This window comes from Centroberyx gerrardi, chromosome 3 (genome assembly GCF_048128805.1).
Source record: "Centroberyx gerrardi isolate f3 chromosome 3, fCenGer3.hap1.cur.20231027, whole genome shotgun sequence".
Lineage (NCBI taxonomy): Eukaryota > Metazoa > Chordata > Actinopteri > Beryciformes > Berycidae > Centroberyx > Centroberyx gerrardi.
Window position 1 is genome coordinate 23,353,442 of NC_135999.1, and position 20,156 is coordinate 23,373,597.

Here is a 20,156-nt window from a genome sequence, read left to right on the forward strand (position 1 = left end):
TTTATTTTGCTAAATTAGTTCCTATAGAATTGCACAAAGTCAGCGCGCTGTGTACAATCTGACGCGGCAGACACCGAGGCTTTGTTTGCCTGGTGGCTTTGTTTTGCTCATAGGTCGGTCCAGCTGTTTTCCTGGGAGGATCAGAGCGTTTGTCTTGCAGTCCTGTGCAGCTGAATGGATGGAGCATGACGGCAACACTGCTACGGTCAGCGGGTGCAACTCCCAGCAGAGCCACCCATGCTAAAAATGTGTGCACTTATATGGCTCCGTGAGGCACTTCGGATATATGTACGACTTCCCCCAGTAAGAGGACGGTCGGGGTGTGTGTGTGTGTGTGTGTGTGTGTGTGGGCCCACGCTACAATCTCTGTTTCGGATTTGCATATATCCCCTGTGCCGGGCTGGAAGACGGAAAATGCAAGAGCGCCACGGCTACGCTCCCCAGACTGCAGAAACAGATGGAATTTCAATGTGAATGATAGGCGATGGGGAGCTGGCAAGCATAGAGTAAAAGACTGGGGAAGAGATTGAGGAATGCATTTTGTGTGTTGGGTGTGGGTGGTGAGAGAGAGATTGAGGCATGCGGTGTGTGTGTGTTTTGTGCGTGTGTGTGTGTGTGTGTGTGAGAGAGAGGGAGAGATATTGCTGATTTTTGTTGTGTGTGCAGGTATTGAAGCCCAGGCTATATTTGTTTAACAAGGGAGGTTTTTTTGTTTTATATTTTATTTCATTTCTGCGCTCTGCAGATGCAACAACACTTACCGCACCCCACTGGGACCGCCAGCCATAACATAATGTATGTTTTTGCATGTGTTTGTGTGTGTGTGTGTGTGTCCTCTCTTATGTCACCAGTACCGCTCTTTTTTTTTTTTGATGTCTGCCTACTTTTTCAACTTCTTTCCACCTCCCTTGTTCTCCCCGACTTTCTTCGTCCTCACTGTACGTTTTTTCTCCTCTCTCTCCGTCTCTCATCCATCCATCTATCTCTCCCCCCCTGCTGCTTCATCTCTCCACTCTTTGAATAATTCAGACCCACAGAGCTTGTGTATTTCTGGTTGTTGTCACCTCCGCATTAACACAAACACACACCCCATACCGGCACACACACACACAGATACTAGCACACCAGTATGCACGCACACACACACACACACGTTGACTCACACAAGTGTTTTGTAACAAATGAGGCTGCAGACAGCAAGAAGTAACAGACTGTGTGAGAGCAGTGAGACTCACTAACTATGAGGAATTATCCTTACAGGGATTTCACACTATCACTCTGCTCCACCCCGTCTCTGCTCTGTTATCCGAGCGATGAATAATAATACATCTCATTTTTTCCTGTCTTCACAAAGTTACACAGTTGTAATGTGGAATGTGAAGTACGGCACAACTTACGTAGAAACTTTCAGCACTTACTTTTAGTCACATATGCCGCCTTCCATCCTTTTCACCATGATTTGTTTTCTTGCATGCGCTGCCAGTTAGGGTTAGCAGAACGGTATGAGCTACATTTGGGGTTCATTAATTTAACCTTTATTTCTAAGAATGTCTTATACAACAGGTTGCAAAACCAGCTGAAGATAGCAGCAGCAGAACATTTACACTCTAGTTACAGGCTAGTGTTGAGTTTTCAGACAACACTAAAAATATTTCAGTACACATAACATCCAAGCTCCACTATAGCCATTGCCATCAGCCGTCGAGGAAATACTCCTTTGAAATCAGTGAAAGTCGCGTCAGTTCAGTTGGAAGTTCAAAAGTCGCAGAGGTTTAAATTCTCAATGGCTGACACACACATTCATCCTCAAATTGTGCACTAAAATGAGAAATGAGAAATGAAAATGAGAAATACAGTTGATATTGATTGTTTTCTGGCGTATTCACTCATAAAAATCAGCGACAAACTTACTCCATAAAGCAGAAAATTGTAACTGCTCAGCGTTTGTTTACATTTGTGCATATATGACAAAACATCAAAGCTATACTTATGCATATTGATAAATATGGTACAAACACTTTTCCCCTCTTCTCCTCTTTCAAAACAAGGCGCTCTGTGGAGCAGCTACAGCGTCACATTGATGCGAACACAACATGGTGGAATTTGACGGGAATAATCTAAGAGAAAACCTAAAAGAAAAGTGGTAGGGGAGAGAGAGGAGGAGGGAGACAGAGAGAGAGAGAGAGAGAGTTTCACAGTCGTAAAACAATCACGTTAAACGTCTGACACTGTCAAACATCCATGAAGATTGACACCAGCGCGCCGCCGGTGCCAGCTGCACCAGTTGGCTTGTGGAGCTTTTCGGGACGTGCCGAGAGGAGGTGACTGATTTAAACTGTAGCGCTCTTTCTGGCCCCGGGGCTGTCTAAATGTTAATATATGACTGTCTGACATTCGAGCGCTGCAGCCACTGTCCCCGGACCTCTACAGAGAGAGAGAGGGAGGGAGGAGGGGAAATAGATGGAGATGAGAAGGGAGACAGAGGGATTTGGAGAAGGGGTGTGGAGAGAAGAAGGGAGACGGAGAGATGGATGTAGGAGGGGAGACGGGGGAGAGAGGGAGACAGGGGGAGAGGGGAGATGAAAGGAGAGGTGGATGTGAGAGAGGGAGGGAGAGAGGGGGGGAAGAAGTGGAGTGGAGATGGAAGGAGGCAAAGAGAGAAATGGAGGTGGGGGTTGGAGGGGAGGAAGCGGGAGGGAGACATGGGAGACGAGAGGAGAGATAGAGGGCGCGAGGGGGGTTGGAGGTGAGAGAGAGGGAAGGAGGGAAAGAGGGAGAACAGGCAAAGTATCATGATCAGAGTGAAAAAAAAAAGGATTTGGCCAAAAGGGAGGAAGAGGAGGAAGGAGCATTGTAGATGGAAGGAGGTTAAAAGAGGGAGAGATCTTTAAAAATGATTTGGAAAAGGAAGAAAGGATGGAGAGAGGAAAGGAGGGGAAGAAGGGAGAGAGCAGACAGACATTGCTGTAGGGCTGAAGGGACTTTGGGGCGTTTTAGGCCACTGGACTGAAGCCAAGACTCAGACCAACTGTGCTTGTGTGTGTAAGTGTGTGTGTGTGTGTGTGTGTGTGTGTGTGTGTGTGTGGCCTGTATGTGCCAAAAGCCCCTACTGAGAGCCAGCAGTGCACACCTGTTCACCTGTGCATTCACACCATGCCAGGGAAAACAAAGGTAGCCAGGTTTGAACTTTTGGATCAAACTTCAGTCGAGGTTTTCTCAGCTGCCGTATTCTTCACATTTTGCCACATTTGTTTTCTCCTTCATCCCCTCCTTGTCAGAAACCCAAACAGTGATAATTTAGTGCACTATCACCCCTACAGTTTGTTGTCCTTGATGCGAACCATAGTGGAAAAGTTTGCTGCATTTTTGTATTTGGTTCATTTGGGTTCACGCTGCCCGCTTACAAGCAAACCAGGGCTTGTAAACAAAAGTCACATGGACTCACTAGTAGCTTGTTTCTTGGACAGAGCTTTGGTAAGCTGTCCTCCTGCCAGGTTAGAGATTTTGGTGGCAGGGAGAGTCAAAATAAATCCGATTCCAGGCTCTGTAACTTCAGCCAAGCATGATGGACTTCTCCGTGCTTGTTATTGTAATTTACTTCCTCTGGTGTCCTGGTTCATTTTGTTATGCTAGGCTTTCCAGTTAGTAGTACAATTATGTTCTCTCTCACTTGGAAGAGGATCGGCACCTGCATTTCTCCTGGTCTCGGTGCGGTTATTTGGTGGCACCCCAGTTCGAACGGCTGTGTCCTCATTGTCCAAATGAACCAGACTAAATGATTAAACCGCTCCAAACATGCTTGGTGTGAAATCTCCCTTAGTCTCTTTTCACAAAACAGTGGCCACTAGGAACTGAAATGCACACCAAACACGTGTATATCTGCCTGATAAACTCATATAGAGTCTAATCTCTATCAACCAAATTAGGCTCCATAACCCCACCAGACAGACCAGTATACCTGTAGCATACACCATATATCTGCAGGTTATAGACTCTACATGAGTTTATCAGGCAGATATACACGTTTGGAGAAAGTTTAGGAGAAAGTGAAAGTTTAGTAGACAGCTTCGTACATATGGACTTCTCCAGTGCATATTTTGGATATTTACAGCTGTTTATGCATTGTTTAAATATATAATAATGTATTCCCTTCTTGGTCTAAAACTGGGCTATACATTGCCAAAAAAAGATCCTGGGCTGTATGAGAGCTAAAGCATAGAGGCGATGTTGAAATCACGTCTAGTGCTCAGTGGGGAGGCATAAGTGGGAAGTAAATCTCCCCGGCTTCCTCTATAGTATATATACACACACACACACACGCACACACACACACACACACACACACACACACACACACACACAGGCCTGCCAGGTAGAAGTTATTGAGTATATGTGTTAGAAGGCAACAGTTCTTTGAAAGAGACGAGTGACAAGGCAATGTTACTGTTCTGTGTCTCTGTCTGGGTGTTTGTCTGTCTCTCTCTGTGTGTGTGTGTGTGTGTGTGTGTGTGTGAGGCAGGGGATGTTTTTGGGTGATATGCAAATGAGCGTTCTCCTGCTGTTCTGTTCTGTTCTGTTCTGTTCTGTTTTCGGGTTTCCAGCAACGCAGGCCCTCATCTCTCCAGCTGTAAATAGCTTTTGTCTGGCTCTGCCTCTGTACTTTTACCTACCGGGGGGGTTGGGGGGGGGGGGGCTTCATGAAGAGTCGATGCATGTAGAAAAACATTAACATTCTAATTCTGAGTAGGAGTCTATTACATCATCTTAGCAGAAAAACCATTGCACCAGGACAAACGTGATGTTGACTTCAGTGGTTTTTAGAGGGTATATGTCAAGGTGGAAGGGCGTGTGTCCACGTCTGGTGTGTGTGTGTGTGTTTGTGTGTGTTTGTCATGTGGATATAATCCCAGGGCTTTATCTCTAAATGGAGTGACTGGTGTGTGTGGGGAATTGAATGACGAAAGAAGCCCTTGTAGAGTTTACACTCAGACCATTGTCATTAGTTCACCTGACACAGCAGCTTCACCTCAAAAACACTTTCATTACTACACAAAGTCTCCCTCATCATCTCTCTTCCATATTGGAGGCCTAATACAAACACACACACACACACACATACATAGACACACACACACTCGCACACATCCTTACCAACAATGCACGTCCAAACAGCATAAACAGCTTCAGATGACTCTAAAGCAGTTTGACAGATGGATGACCATTGTCATGTCGAATAGCCCGTCTTTGTTTTCTGTGTTTTGGTTAATTTGATGGAAGCTTTTATCTTCACAGCGTGAGTTTTGGTTTGTTATGGGAACTAATATGTGCGGTGAGAGTAACACCACAGGCGAAACTCTCATAATAAATGATGTATTCTTGTCATTTTTCGGAGCCACAGGGGAGATCGCATGGAGACGTTTTCAGATGATGGGACACAAGTAGGAGCCATGTAATGTCCCAGTGCTCTTTAACTGGTGCTGCTGGCTCGGGACCAGTTGTTTTACACAGCAGTTTACTGTATTTTGGTCGGGTTATACAGTGCACAAAGAAGAATCTGTTTGTTCTGTTTGAAGTCAGCATCAAGGCGGACTTTAAGTTTGAACTTCAGAAGAACGTGTTCAGTCTGTAAAGCTGTTCTTGCTCACTGGTGTTTGCAACAAAGCACCTGAAAATAGTTTGTGACAACTTGCTAAATGCAGAATCTCTCTCTCACCCTCTCTCTCTCTTTCTCTCCTCTCTCTCTCTCTCTCGGCATCCCCCTCCCTCTCTCACCTCTCTTTTCTCACAGGCTGACATTCGCTCCAGGGAGTACCTTCGCATACACTTCCCAACAGCAGACACATGAATCAAGGAAGCGGTGGGTGACTACACGTGTGTGAACTCACTCTCTCTCACACACACACACACACACACACACAGGAAAACTGTACGTCTGGCATCTCAGCACACAGTGAGAGAGGAGGGATTTACAGGTCTTAAAATGGGTTTAAAAGGCGCAGCCACTGACTCATCCAGGGTTTTCCCCAAATCCTAAAGTAAAGCCACGGCTGTTTGTAACTTCGGAAGAAGGAAGCGTAATCATTCCTATCTAATATGCTGTTTAAATAAAGCAAATCTATTGGAGAAGATGAAGTTCCCAGTCTCTATCGAAAACTGAATGACAGAATAAGCTTGCCCTCAGACTTTGCCAGAAGCTTATTTTTATGGTATTTCTGCTTTCTTCTTTATTGGTTGGTGCACAGTTGGGTTAGAGAGGGCATGAATGCAATAAATGCAATAAATATTAAAATCAAACCCATGAAATGAAACCATACATACATTATATACATCATACAATCTGCATGGTACATCAACATGCCTTCCACTCATCAGCGTTCAATGTAACAATAAATAGTATGATATTTTACTGAGGAAATGAGGAAATTCTCTTTTTGCTGGTAGGGATTCAGTGTTTTGCTCAAAGACACTTCAGCAGGGCGGATGCTTGAACCCGGGCCTTCTCCATACCCACTACTCCATGTTGCTGCGTCAAAAGTTTTTAGGGGTATCAGGGCCGACCGAAGTACTGAACGGAGATTCGGACAGGTTCTCTGCATTTCAAAGGGGGGGGGTGGGCGGGGCGGAGGTGAGCCCAGGACACCTGAGACTGAGCTCAGATAGAGAGGGAGGAAGAGAGAAGGAACGATTGAGACAGAGAGAAAACAGCCTTTGATCCTGCGCTTCTTGCCTTGAGGTAACAGCCGGCACCGCCCAATTCGACCCCTGCCTTCCTCATTAGTCCTCAGAGTTGCAGGCCGTTCGCTCGCTCGCTCGCACACATGCAAACACACAGACACACACTTCTGAACTCAAAACATCACGCATTCTCACACTCGCAAACTCAAGTAATATCAAACGCATGCAGAATCCGACATTCTGCAACAAACCGCAGAGGCTTGTGTGCTCACACCGACCGGTTTATTCACTCTAATATAGATGTTGCACACACACACACGCATACACACACACAGGGGGCGTATGCACTCTTGCACCCCCCTCGTGCCCCATTGGGAAACATAACGGGATGTCCGCGCACATCCCCTCCGAACCTCTCTGACGCGGTGAATCCTCTGAGCGCTCTCCCCTCTTTGATCAGCCTCTCTACAAAGAGACTGAGACAGGCAGAGAGGCTTTGTGCTGAGTCGGCAGGGCTGCAGCGGGTTCCTCCAGGCCTTAACCCAGCTTTACCCTCTCAGTTACTCAACAGGGCCAGCATGCGCTCTCTCAAAGGCATCGCACCTTCAAATTTCAAGCTGCCGGTTTTATACAGTACAGGTATGCGGCCCGTTACTGTAAATTACTGCGGGATTATAGCCAGAGGTGGGAAGTAACAAAGTAAAAATACTTTGTTGCAGTACTTAAGTAAGACTTTCAAGTATCTGTGCTGTACTTCACTTAAGACTTTTTACTGTTATTCACTACATTTGAAAAGTAAAATCTATACTTTCTACTTGCTACATTTTCAGAACAGACTCGTTACTCTCGGGAAATCATCAACTGATTTTTTTTTTTTTTTCTGCATCAGACAGCTGATCAAGTGCCAAATGTGATTGGCTGCTTGCTCACCAAAGCGACACCAAAAAGGATAGAAAGGGACACAGAGAGAAGCAGCACGAAGAAGAGAGAAGCAACAAGAGAGAAGAGAATTAACGTTAGTGAATTGAGCTGCAGACTCGTTCTCATCTGGGATTCAGAGGAACGCTCAACAGAGAACCAGTTCAGTACATTAGAAATGTCTTTTTTAGAGGACTACTTTTACTTTTATACTTGAAGTAAATTTAAGACCATGTACTGTTATTTGACTTTGACTTGAGTAAAGGATTTGTGTACTTCTACTACCTCTGATTACAGCTTGCGTCTCTGTACCAATATCACCAAGATACCTTCCTGTACCTTTATTACACTTGGCGAGTAAATGATTCTAGCAAGAGCTTTAACGAGCTTGTTATTTGACCTGAGTTGGTGTGTGTGGGTGTAAGTGTGTTTTAGAGACACTCAGGACTCAACAACTAAAGAAACCAAAGTCAAGTATGCAGTTTATCGTGTACAATAGGTGGGGGGAAAGCAAAGTCTCTTGGGAAGATACTTGAATGTAGCCTTACATTATGTTCCTGTAACCATTTTTAAAATTGCTTGCAAAAAGGTTTTTGGTGCTCATTGGATTCAAGGGTAGAGTCTGTTTTTAAGAAAAGAAAAAAGCTTTTTTCTTCCTATGGTCAGCATATATAGGTAGCCATAGCAAAAATGCTTTGAAAACATTAGCACAAACTTTAAGAGAGCCATGGCTTCTTTACTTTAAATCATTGTACTTTTTTTTGAAGATGATCGATTTTGTCTCTCACCTTGCTTCTTCCTCATGGGCCTTTTCTTTTGTCCCTCTGTGTGTGCAACCAGGCGATGTTTCTGTTTACATCTCCAAATGCATCTTAAAACGCTACAAATCAACTCTTCCATCATTTTTCAACACAATTTGAATTACCACAGTAGGCGGCCCCTCTCTTTAAACGCATATGAACACGGGTCGCCGGCAGTATCAGAGTTTAAACGCTTATTCTTGTCAAGCGAGAACGAGAAGCTGGAGACGTCGCCTTTAGCTCTGAGCGCCATGGCATCTGTCTTTACACGTTACGCTGCTAGGCTGCAGAGAGGCTCGCAGAAGGAGCGACTCGACAGCGGGCTGCGGTCTGAGTCCCTGGGTGGCAGGGCAGAAATAGAGTTTCTGTCTCTGCGAAAGAGAGAGGGGAGAGACATGAAAGACGGAGCAGCGGGAGAGGAGATGAAGAGATCCGAACAGAGGAGGGAAACAACAGAAGTGCAGAGGGAGGGCTTGGGGGAGAGAGAGAGAGCAAGAGAATGTGGAAAAATCAATGAGTGTGTAAGAGAGAGAAGGAGATAAAAAACAGAGAGGACTCAGAGGGAAAGGGTAAAAACCTTTCAGTGGTTAGAGCGAGGGCGTGATGTGCCGATCATTTTCTACATAACTCTCTGTATTCACTGTTATTAATTGCAGTTATTGCTGTCTGACCATTTGATTTTACTCATACCTGAGCTACGGAAATACATGCATCAATTGTCCTTTTCTACTTCTACTTTTCTACTTCTCCCCTGCTGTTTTGCTTGCACCATTATTTAATTTGCCTTGTAAAAGCACAACAAAGACAACAAAGGTAAAAAAAAATTAAATAAAAATTAACTGAGAGAGTACAGGAACAAAAGCCCCTTTAGTACTGATACCGTGAAAGTACTTCAGTATCCGATTTGAGAAACAGCGTTAGTTCTATGAGAGTTTCTGAGAGTATTATGATAGTTTTTCCAGAATCAGTTCTCGGTTTTGTACTGTTTCATATTGCATGGTCAAGCACCTGGGTATATCGCCGAATTATTGTGTCCATACGATACTGTTAGGTCCCTTAAGTCCTCAAGCCAAGAGCGAACTAGGCTACATCTAAAGTGCTTTTGTTATTGCTGCCCCTAAACTTTGGAACAGCTTTCCCCTTGAGATCAGATTATCTGAACCAGCTAACATCTTTAAACCACAGCTTAAGACCCATGTTTATTCTCTGGCCTTTGATTGTGTTTTATATATGTTCTGGTTTTACTATTTTACTGTTTTATGTGTTCTTATTTTTCTAGTATCCCATTGTGAAGCACTTTGTAACCACAGTTTAAACACATGCTATATGAATAAAGTTAGACTTGCTTACTATGTGTACCATCATCAGCTAAAACTCAGGCTCCCAAACGTGAATCCTTGTAAAAACTTGTTTATTTACAGACAGATTAAGTTGCTGCATTCACCTTGTGGCCTAAAACAACAAAATGTGACTGTGGAAGCCGCCTCATTGCCAAGATGATTTTGATAAACGAGGTTCAACCATTCTGACTGTTCATTTGCAATATTTCATTTAATTTCAAATTGTCAGATAGGTTCGATTTTGCAGAAATGATTAAATATGATTCCTGTTGTAAATGAATAGCCAAAGGAGGGAATTGGAAAAGCCCGGCCAAACCAAGATTTGGCAGCACTTCCACACACTTTATCATCGCAAAACTTTCGGTCTTAGACCTTCATCAGGACATACCAGACATCAGGTGATACATATGTCCTGATGAAGGTCTAAGACCGAAAGCTTGGTGATTATTGTGAAAGTTTATTGTGATAAAGTGTGCGGAAGCTGTCGTCCTTTGACTAACAGGCTGTTGCAGTTTTGGCAGTTTTTAAGCTTCTCTGTGTGTGCAGCAGGCCTCTCTCTACTCAGTACTTCTTTTTGTACCATAAAGGTTTTTCCAGGCTCCAAAATGGACAGCCAGAAGAAAGACTTTTGCTTATTCATTACTTTATCTTGGTTGGAAGGCAAAACCAAAAGAGCACATGCACAAATGTATGTGGGCAACATCAATGTCACTAGATTTTTCTGGTTTGTCTTCACAGCCACAGTAGAAGTCAAAAGAACTGCCACCTACTGCGTCTGCAGGCGCAGTAGGTGGTGAATAATAATAATGAATATCTGGTTTGCCATCTACTGCTGCATGTCACTTCTTCCACTGCATAACATCACAGTGTGAATGCAGCATTACATATTTCCAGGTTGCCTTACATTTCATCCTGTGTTCTGTTTGTATGATGTTTTGCTGCTGAGATGTGAGCACAGTGTAGTTCCCCCTCTTAAAAATAACAGGGGCTATTTGATGAATAAAAAACACCCTAATTACTCTTCATTGGTAATTAATTAAACTCTTAATTACTCTTAAACTACTCTTTTTAAACAACTATAAGTGCTATTTTGTGTTTTGTTTTCTTTATGTTTAGGTTTTATTATCCCAGTTTTGATACTTTAGTAACAACCTGATCCCAACCAATTAGGCACTAGGCCATCAGGAAACTATCCAGTAAAACTACGGAGGTTTCAATCAGCCTCATGCTGTTATACACACTTTGCTGCCCTTTTCCAAACATTTCCAAAATGTCAGGGAAAGTGTTGTGGAGGCGTTTGGCCCAAGGTTGGACCGATGAGCTCTGTTGGGAGCAGCCTCACTCATTAAAAAGTTATAGTGGTACAAGGACACAGCTTGTTGCTGGAGGAAGTGTTCACTGGCGGTATTAACTGGAGGACTGGGCTGGAGAGGCGGTGAATGTTTTATCACTCTCTCCTCCACCCTTTGTTCCTTTGGAGAACTTCTCAATAAGTCCAGTTTGACCGTATATCAGTTTGTTTCCGCCTCTTTTAAACATCAGCACACTAACTCACCTTTTCACTACAGAGCGGTCCAAATTAACCTGCTGGATTTGATTTACCGATGAACTGGACCACCGTGCATGCTTGTGTGTGTGTGTGTGTGTGTGTACCTCCAGTGCATCCAGAAGGACTGTAGCCTCTGGCTCTCTGTTTCAGGCACGCAGCCCAGACTGAGCCACCGTGGAGCAAACGGTTCTGGCACCAACTCTGCTTCTAAGGGCAGTAAATAAAAGATGTTGAGGTGACGGGGCGCAAACCTTTAATGATATTTCTCTCTCTTTCTCTCTCTCTCTTTCTCTTTCTATCTTCTCCTTTCTCTCTCTCTTTCTCTCTCACACATACATAGGAAATTAAGATTCTTACAGTTGATTCCTTCATATGATAACCCCAATTTCTAACTGTTAGTATCCACACCAGGAGAATGGGGCAGAGAAATATGGGGGGAAAAAGGCCATTTACTATCTGCCTCACTCTCTCTATTTGTCGTCCTGTTTGTTACACTCTTTGTTCTCTCTCTCTCTCTCTCTCTCTCTCTTTCTCTAATAACACTGTGTGCATATGAACGTGCGCATTAAGGTTAAAGAAAATACTCCCTGCCACATTTGATGTCAAAATCGAAGCTGAAGACATGATGAGGCGATTGATCTCAGCATAAGAATCCCCCCTAGGCTTTTCTGTTATCGTTCTCTCATTTCCTCCCTTTTATTTTTTCCTTGTTTCATCACCCCGTCTTAACTGTCCTCTGTTGTTCCCTCATTTGTTCCTGTTTCTCTGGCTCGCCTTCAACTCGTTTTGTTTGTGCCGTGTATTAATTCACTCCCTTTAATCCGTGCTCTGTGACTCCTCCCTTGTCTGGCAATAAGGTGAAATCACTGGCTCATTCTGCGTTTTGTTTGTGAACAGAGTTAGCTCAGTGCGTCCTACATACAGTTACTGCCAAATTATTCTTTTTTATCTATCTTTTACCCCTCTCCTCTCTTTTTCCCTCTGTATCCTCCTTTATATATGAAGAGTTTAGTTACAAAATGAGATCCACCATCAGAAAAAAGTGACACCTACTATTACAGTTTTTGTTTATATCAAAGAAAAGCTCATTTTGGAAGCACCAAAGTTAAGAGCCATTTTATTTTATCTTTGCCTATGAAATAAGATTTTTAAGGATGGAATTATATGTGTATGTACTCGCATTTTCTTTTTTGTAGTGAAACCCTTCTCGTGTTTGCCTCGCTCTGTTCTGGTGTCATCTATATTTTTGAACTAGTGAGAGACGCCTGATGATGTGATTTCACTGATGAACACACCTTCAGCCAACGAGGAGGAACTAATCGGTGAAATCAGCTGCTGTAGTGTTTGGTTGGAATGAAAACCTGCAGACTCTCCGCTCTCCATGACACACGGTTTGAGCGTCTTTGAAATTCATTTTTCCTTTCTTTTTCGCTCCTCTCCATCACTTGACCCTCCCTCCGCCTGGTGAGTTTGCCTTCCCTCCCTCCCTGTTTTCCTCCCAGTGGGGAGAGTAGCACAGTATGCCTGAGGCAGCGGAAGGCATCTGGCTGGGCTGACATGGTACAGTATGTGTGTGTGCACGCGTGTGGGCACACTGTGTGTGTGTGTGTGTGTGTGTGTGTGTGTGTGTGTGTGTGTGTGCGTTGAAGTGGGGGATTGGGAGAGAAGATGATAGGGAAGGAGATAAATCGAAAAGTGGTCAGATAGTATAAAGGTTGCTAGCGGTTTTATGTGTGTGTGTGTGTGTGTGTGTGTGTGTGTGTGTTTAAACACATGTATGTACTGATTTAGGGGGTTGGGAGAAGAGGTGATAAGGAGAGAGGTAAATCAAGAGATGATTAAGTTTAAGGGTGGGTAGGGTGTGTGTGTGTGTGTGAGAGAGAGAGAGACAGGGAGAGAGAGAGAGAGAGAGAAGACGGAGTCATGGGGCTGTGGAAGAGTTTCTTTCCCTCTTCATTCCCCCTTTCTATTGGCATTCTGTCATCTGTATCCACGCCAAACAGAAATACAAACTGCATAGAAAAGAGAGAAAGGGGAGGGGAGAGAGAGAGGGCGAGTTGCGCATTTGTAGAGCAAACCCTTAAAGACCGACTCTCTCGGATGTGAGGAGGAGGAGGGGAACGGGGGGGGGGGAGGGGAACGGGGGGGGGGGGGGGGGGGGGGTGATGGGGAGGGAGGTGCTGAGGGAGGAAAGCCGCCGCTTGATGCGAAGCGGAAGCCTGCAGATGGAGGAAAGACCCTTCCCCTTCCCCCTCTGCTGTCTCTCTCTCTCTCTCTCTCTCTCTCTTTATCCATCTACCCTCCTGTCTGTCTGATGCGGCGGAGAAAGAACCGCATCCATTTCATCATGCCTGGCCTCACACAGAAAAACCCTCAGCGTTGCGTCGCGTCGCCTCGCCTCCCTCTGCCAGAACGCCGCCAAGCGCCGCTCAAGTGTTGATAAATTGCCACCACCTGCCTCATTTTTCACAACCGCCGCCTCGTCGTCAAACACATACACACTGACACACACCCCTGCGCGCTCCTCAGCGATAACAAGAACAATCGCTGAGCCCCCAGGAATGAGAGATGGGACGATGGGAGGGAAAGGCCAAATGGGTGGTGGGTGTGTGGGGGGTGGAGGAGGAAGAGAAGGGGTGGGGTGGGCTGGGGAGGGGAGGGGGGGAGAAAACAAGCGGTAGCAAACATCGCTTCATTCACAGGTGTTGACAGACAGGTAGAGGCAGAAACAACACAGCTTGCCAATGTCAAAGTCGCTGGCACTGAGCACCGAACACTTCTGAGGCGCTGGAGAAGAAAAGTTCACCTTCAGTTTTATTTTAATTGTATAAGGAATAGTAAAAAAACAAAACAAGGGCAAATGTCGATGCCATTAAAATACACATATGTGCAGTTTGCTGAGATTTACTGAGTCCGAGCGCAGCTACATTACCCAGGATCCCAGTGAAGCGGGGGAGGATGAAAACATATATAGGAGTCGTATAGAGGCACAGGTATTAGAGAGGGATAGAAAGTAGGCAAGTGTTTAAAAAAGTGTATCTCCTTAGCAGCTCACCAACTTTAAATGCATTAAATAATGTCACAGCATCAGCATATGCCTTTCCCAGAAGAAAAGAGGCAGTCAGTTCAGGTCAAACTCAGAATTCAGATACCTAGTTCGCACAAATACACCGTCTCAATGATGCCATCATGTCTACCTAACGTCTTGAAACAGCTGTGTTGAATGGTTGAGTCGAGCCGGGATGGATATTTGTGGTCCTGCTGTGTTTAGGGGATACAGTAGCAGAGGAAAGGTCTGTAGGTGCCTCAGAGCTAGAGACTCACATTGACTGGTTAATCAATAAAATGTGCACTAGCCTCTATCTTTATGTTCCCATCATGCTTTGACCTTTTCTTTTGCCTCTTTCCCCCGCTTTTTTTCTTCTTCTTCTTCTTGTCCTCACTGCAGTTGTAGCTGATGTCAAAGAGAGGTAGCCATGCTTGGATTGGAGGAAATGAAGTGAAACCCGCTTACAATATAATTGGTGGAAAATGCTTGTGTGTATGTTTCTATGTAAAAGAGGGACATAGCTCTCTCTTCCCTGCGACGATCTGTTCATTGCTCCATCCATGACTCAACTTTTCTTTTTTCCGTCTTATCTCCCCAATACTGGAATAACCTTCTCATTAGTCAGAGCAGTAGAGCCACTCTGCATCTTCTTCATGCGTTGAAAACTCATCTTTTCAAAAAGTACGCTACGCCACCCTACCAGCCTTTCTGCCATGCTACTGTTACACACAATGTAAGAAATGAGTCCAGAAAGTTCAGTTGCATGCGCCATAATATTTATTCATCCACTTATGATAGCGCCAACTCCTTTTTTTCAAGTGGTGAGGCACTTTCAGCAAGATTAGACCCAAACAGCAGCTCCATGTGTGGGAGGACACGACCTCTCAGTGCATCCTGCGGTTTGCATTTCTGTTCATTCTAAAAATGACTAAAAAAGCATCCCGGGTGTTGTGCCGCCGCATCTCCACCATCGGCATCGGCTTGTTCTGTTGTGGCATCCTGACATCTGTGATTGATGGATGAGCGGGCCGACGACGCCTGGCACTTGAGTTATCACGACAGGTGAGCTGCTGCAGCGCCAGACAAATAGCCTTGTTTATCTCCAATAGAAGCCCTGGCTCAAGCACACGCATGGAAACCAATCTCACACACACACACACGACTGTGCCCTCACTAACGCGCTCACCTCCACTTACACACACAAACACACACACACACACACGCTGTCCAGCTGTCCTGCCATCCATTTCTCCGCGAGCTCAAACTCCTTCTCATTCTCTCTTGCTCTAAACCAGAAAATCAATGAGGCCTTTTTTTCTTTTTTTTCCCCCGAAGCTTCTAAAGACAAATCAATGCAGGCCGATCTATTGTAATAAGGACGCGTCAGCCTTGGACGAGGCAGAGGAGATGCAGCGAACATCGGTTATTAGATTTTTCTGCTCGGGGAAGAGAGGCTGAGCAGACGGGGCCAGAGCTTTTGTTTTCATTGAGCGGCTGTTGCGTTAAGTCCGTCCCTGCTTAGTTACCCCGCCGCCGCTGCCAGCGGGCTGCTGCGCTCCGCGAGGTGCTTCAGTCAGCAGCGCCGCTCGGCTTTGTCAAGAGTGGGATTTAGCGCTCGCAGTAGACTTTCCCGGTGACGAGAGGGTTTAAACGTGAATGAGTTTCCCACCTTAGCTTGCAAATTGTTTTGAATTGAGTGTCAGGCGTTACAGTAGATCTTCACCAGGTGTCTATATGATCCCAGATCAAAATGTTAAATTGTACTTGCAGATGAAACTATTGAAAGATGGATGAAATTGTTTTTTACTCAAGTGTGTGTTTGCAGTGGTAGGAACGCAGTTTGGCATATGTTGTGTGTTTTTTATGTATTGTGGCATTTTACTAGCCTGGGAAAAACTTGTAGACACACACACACACATACACAAACACAAATACACTTACTTCTTATTCCTCCGTTCCAGCCCACTGCCGTCTGCCATCTCCTATTTCACCTTACTTCTTCCACAATATTCAGAAAACATGTTACATTACGATCGAGGCTTTTTCAAAGCACTGTGTTTTTTTATGTTTGTTCTCCGGAAAACATAATCAGCTTCTCTCTTCTCTCTACACTCGGAGGCAGAGTGTAGTCCCATTCACATCATGGCTGTCTTGAGATCAAGGGAATATTTTTTTTCTTTGTATTTACTTGTGTGCACATGTGCGTGTGAGTGTGTGTATGTGTGTGTGTGTGTATGCGGTTGATCAGAGTTGGCTGACACCTATGAATATTGATAATCCTAGAGAGAGCATGGGATAGTCATCTGCCCAAGGCGCTTCAGCGTGCCTCATCACTATGAACTAACACAGGCATCACTCTATCTATCTATCTATCTATCTATCTATCTATCTATCTATCTATCTATCTATCTACCCAGAGACACACCCACACAAAGTACATATTAATGTTGAATGCTCTGCACGTGCACACATGCACTGTACTCTCTCTTTCTCTCTCTCTCTCTCTCACACACACACACACACACACACTCACTTATGCCAACAAACACTCATCATAACCCCTGAGGAAATAATGAATGCAGTGAACAGGTTCAAGTCCTGAAATAATCATATGCTGATCTGCAGCATCAGCCTCTTATCTTATCTTCGCCCTGACATCCCATCAGTAGCTGCAGCGTCTTTATACCTCTGCCTGAGCCACACGTGCGCGTGCGCGCGCGCGTGTGTGTGTGTGTGTGTGTGTGTGAGAGAGGATGTGTGTGTTTGCGCACGCATGAGTATGTGGGTTTTACTCTACGCCGTCACGTTCACTCGTGAGTCTGGGGAAACTAGCAGCTCCTACGCACCCCCACACTCACACCTACACTAACTCACACTTACACACACTTACACACACACACACTCTCACACACACCCGCACAGTGCATCATCACTCACTATAACTAAACCACGGCCGCGGGGCTCTTTCGCTGCAGCCTGACCATAATGCCTCGTCTTCCAAGCCATTCATACGCCGTAATGTGTGTGTGTGTGTGTGTGTGTGTGTGTGTGTGTGTGTGTGTGTGTGTTAGTGTGGAGTAGATCAACGTGAGTGGTGGCGGCTTGTATTGCCTGTGAGTTCCCGAAGATACTAAATCCAGTTCCATGCATCACACCCACTAGAGCTCATTTGCATCGGTGTAATACGGTTTTTACTACGGGCGATGCAAAGCTGTGATTTGTTGGGGAGCTGCAGTGGGCGAGGCAGCAGTGAATCTACGATGATGATATTTGACTTCAGACTCAAGTGTCATACTAATGTGTTTTTCTCTGAGCATGTATACATGAACTATGCACATAAATACATGAATTACACCCTGGCACTGAACATATAGACATGTAGTACGCATGCAGTGGTAAATCTTGGCTCTGGAGACGGCAGCGGCGTAGGATGTTAAGCGCACAGAGATTGCACCATTCGTTATGTCAATTCTCTTCACTGACTCTCTTCCTCCTCCTCTCTCCCTCTCTCTCTCTCCCTCCTCGTCCTCCCCTTCAACTCCCATCCCGGCCGCCTCTCTCTCTCTCTCTCTCTCTCGCCCTCCCTCTGATGCCCTCGGTGTCAAAGGCTGAGCTGCTTCATAAAGCCCACTGGTTTGATGTGAGACAGGCGGCTTCAAACATCCTCTCTTCCTCTGTCTCCATACTGCTCTCATTTTCTCTCTTCCCCTGTTTCTCTGGCCCTCTCTCTCTCTCTCTCTATCTCTCTCTCTCCCTTTCTAAGCTAAGGTTTCCTCTCGCTCTCTTTTTTTCTCTCTTCCTGCTTCGCTCTCCTTCTCTCAAGTAGACACAATTCAACCCTCTTCTCCCACCCTCCATCTTCCTCCCCACTGTCTTCCGGCACTTCTCTCCTCACACCCTGCTCATAATTTTTATTTTTATTATTTTTATTTTTTTGCACACTGTCCCTCGCTCGTCTGCTTCTACCTCCTCCTCTCCCTCGATTTCTCATCTTATCCCTCTCCGGCTGTCTCTCTAACTCTGTCTCCCCTCCATCACCCCTCTTCACTCCGGTCCACGGCTGTCAGACATGGCAGTGAATCGGATCGGCCTCCTTAGCCAATCAGAATTCAGCATGAGGCGGCGCCTCTTCAAAGCGATAGTCGTGCTCCGCTAACGGCTAGCCGTAAGCCGCTGATTTGGAAGAGAAGCCCTGCGAGAGAAGATAGACATGAGACAAAAGGGGCTCAACTTCTCACAGTTCACTGATAGTCTCTGCTTGGAATTCCTGATTGTTTAGGATGCCGTGGGTCTTTTTAAAGGGACAGTTCAGTCAAATAAGAGATGCTGGGTGTGATGGTACTGTGGCTGCCACCGTAGAAATCTCCCTTCCTCATGCATTTATCCTGCAGCAGCACTGCAGACAGCTATTTCTTGAAGGTTATCCAGTAGAAGGAAATTAGTACTTACTGTATGTTAGTGCTGAAACTGTAAAGAACTGAAACTGAAAGAAAATTAGAGTCATTTGAGAAACATTTGCTGGTTACAGCTTCATACATGCTAAGATTTGCTTGCTTTTCTTCATTTTTCTATCATTATAAAATCAATACTTTGTTTTTTTTTTTGGCTGCTGGTAAGACTAAATAAACAATTTTAAGAATCGCTTTGGGTCCTGGTAACTTGTGATGGACATTTGTCATTCTTTTTGTCATTTTATAGACTAACTGATTAATCGATTAATAAAAAGAAAACTGATAATTGATTGATCGATAACGAAAACAATTGTTAGTTGCAGCCCTACTGTATGTATGTTCTTTTGATGTTTCTTTGTCATTGTCTGCTTTATTGGACAGTTTACAGCAGAGAGAGAGGGGCAGCAGACATGCAGCAAAGGTCCCAGGCCGGATTTGAATCCAGGAAGTTGTGGGTACGCAGTATGGCCGTTTGCCAGTGGAGCCCCAGGACGCCTGAAATATTTTATATAAGTTTATTGTAGCACAAAGCCCTAGTGTCTCTCAACTATCAAAATAGCAGACCGCTCCTTTTAGCTTCCAGTGACTGAAGAGAGAGCAAAATTGGATTTTTCCCAAACAATTTCTCTTGGGGAGGGAGCCAGAGTGCAACAATAGTCCAGCAAGAATGCAGTAAGAAATAGCTGCTTCTCTGCATGCTGCCAAAAGGAGTTTACAGTCTCTGTCTGGGACTTATTTAAGTTTGGTTTGTTAAAATGAAATACTCTACAATCTGTTTCAGTGATAAGAGACTTTCCCTGTGTGGAATCTACACACTACTACCAGTACTACTAACACTACTACCACCAACACTGCTACTACTACCACCACTACTACTACTATTACCACTACTACTACTACTGCTACTACTAACACTACTACTACCACCACTACCACCACCACTACTACCACTACTACTACTACTAACACTACCACCAACACTGCTACTACTACCACCACTACTACTACCATTACCACCACTACTACTGCTACTACTAACACTACTACTACCACCACCACTACTACCACTACTACTACTACTACTAACACTACTACCACCAACACTGCTACTACTACCACCACTACTACTACTATTACCACTACTACTACTACTGCTACTACTAACACTACTACTACCACCACCACTACTACTACTACTACTACTAACACTACCACCAACACTGCTACTACTACCACCACTACTACTACTATTACCACCACTACTACTGCTACTACTACTAACACTACTACTACCACCACCACTACTACCACTACTACTACTACTAACACTACTACCACCAACACTGCTACTACTACCACCACTACTACTATTAC

At 44.8% G+C, this 20,156-nt stretch overlaps 1 protein-coding gene across 1 annotated transcript in view; it reads left to right on the forward strand.

Annotated features, from left to right (window-relative positions):
* LOC139924866 (endonuclease V-like) overlaps nucleotides 1-7,810 on the forward strand; it is a 31,933-nt gene extending 24,123 nt beyond the window's left edge. Inside the window, exons 8-9 of the mRNA XM_071916074.2 lie at nucleotides 5,789-5,857; nucleotides 7,565-7,810. Of these exons, the coding sequence (XP_071772175.1) occupies nucleotides 5,789-5,845 (57 nt within the window). The 3' untranslated portion in view covers nucleotides 5,846-5,857; nucleotides 7,565-7,810. The remainder of the gene's footprint in view (nucleotides 1-5,788; nucleotides 5,858-7,564) is intronic.
* Nucleotides 7,811-20,156: the final 12,346 nt, after the last annotated feature.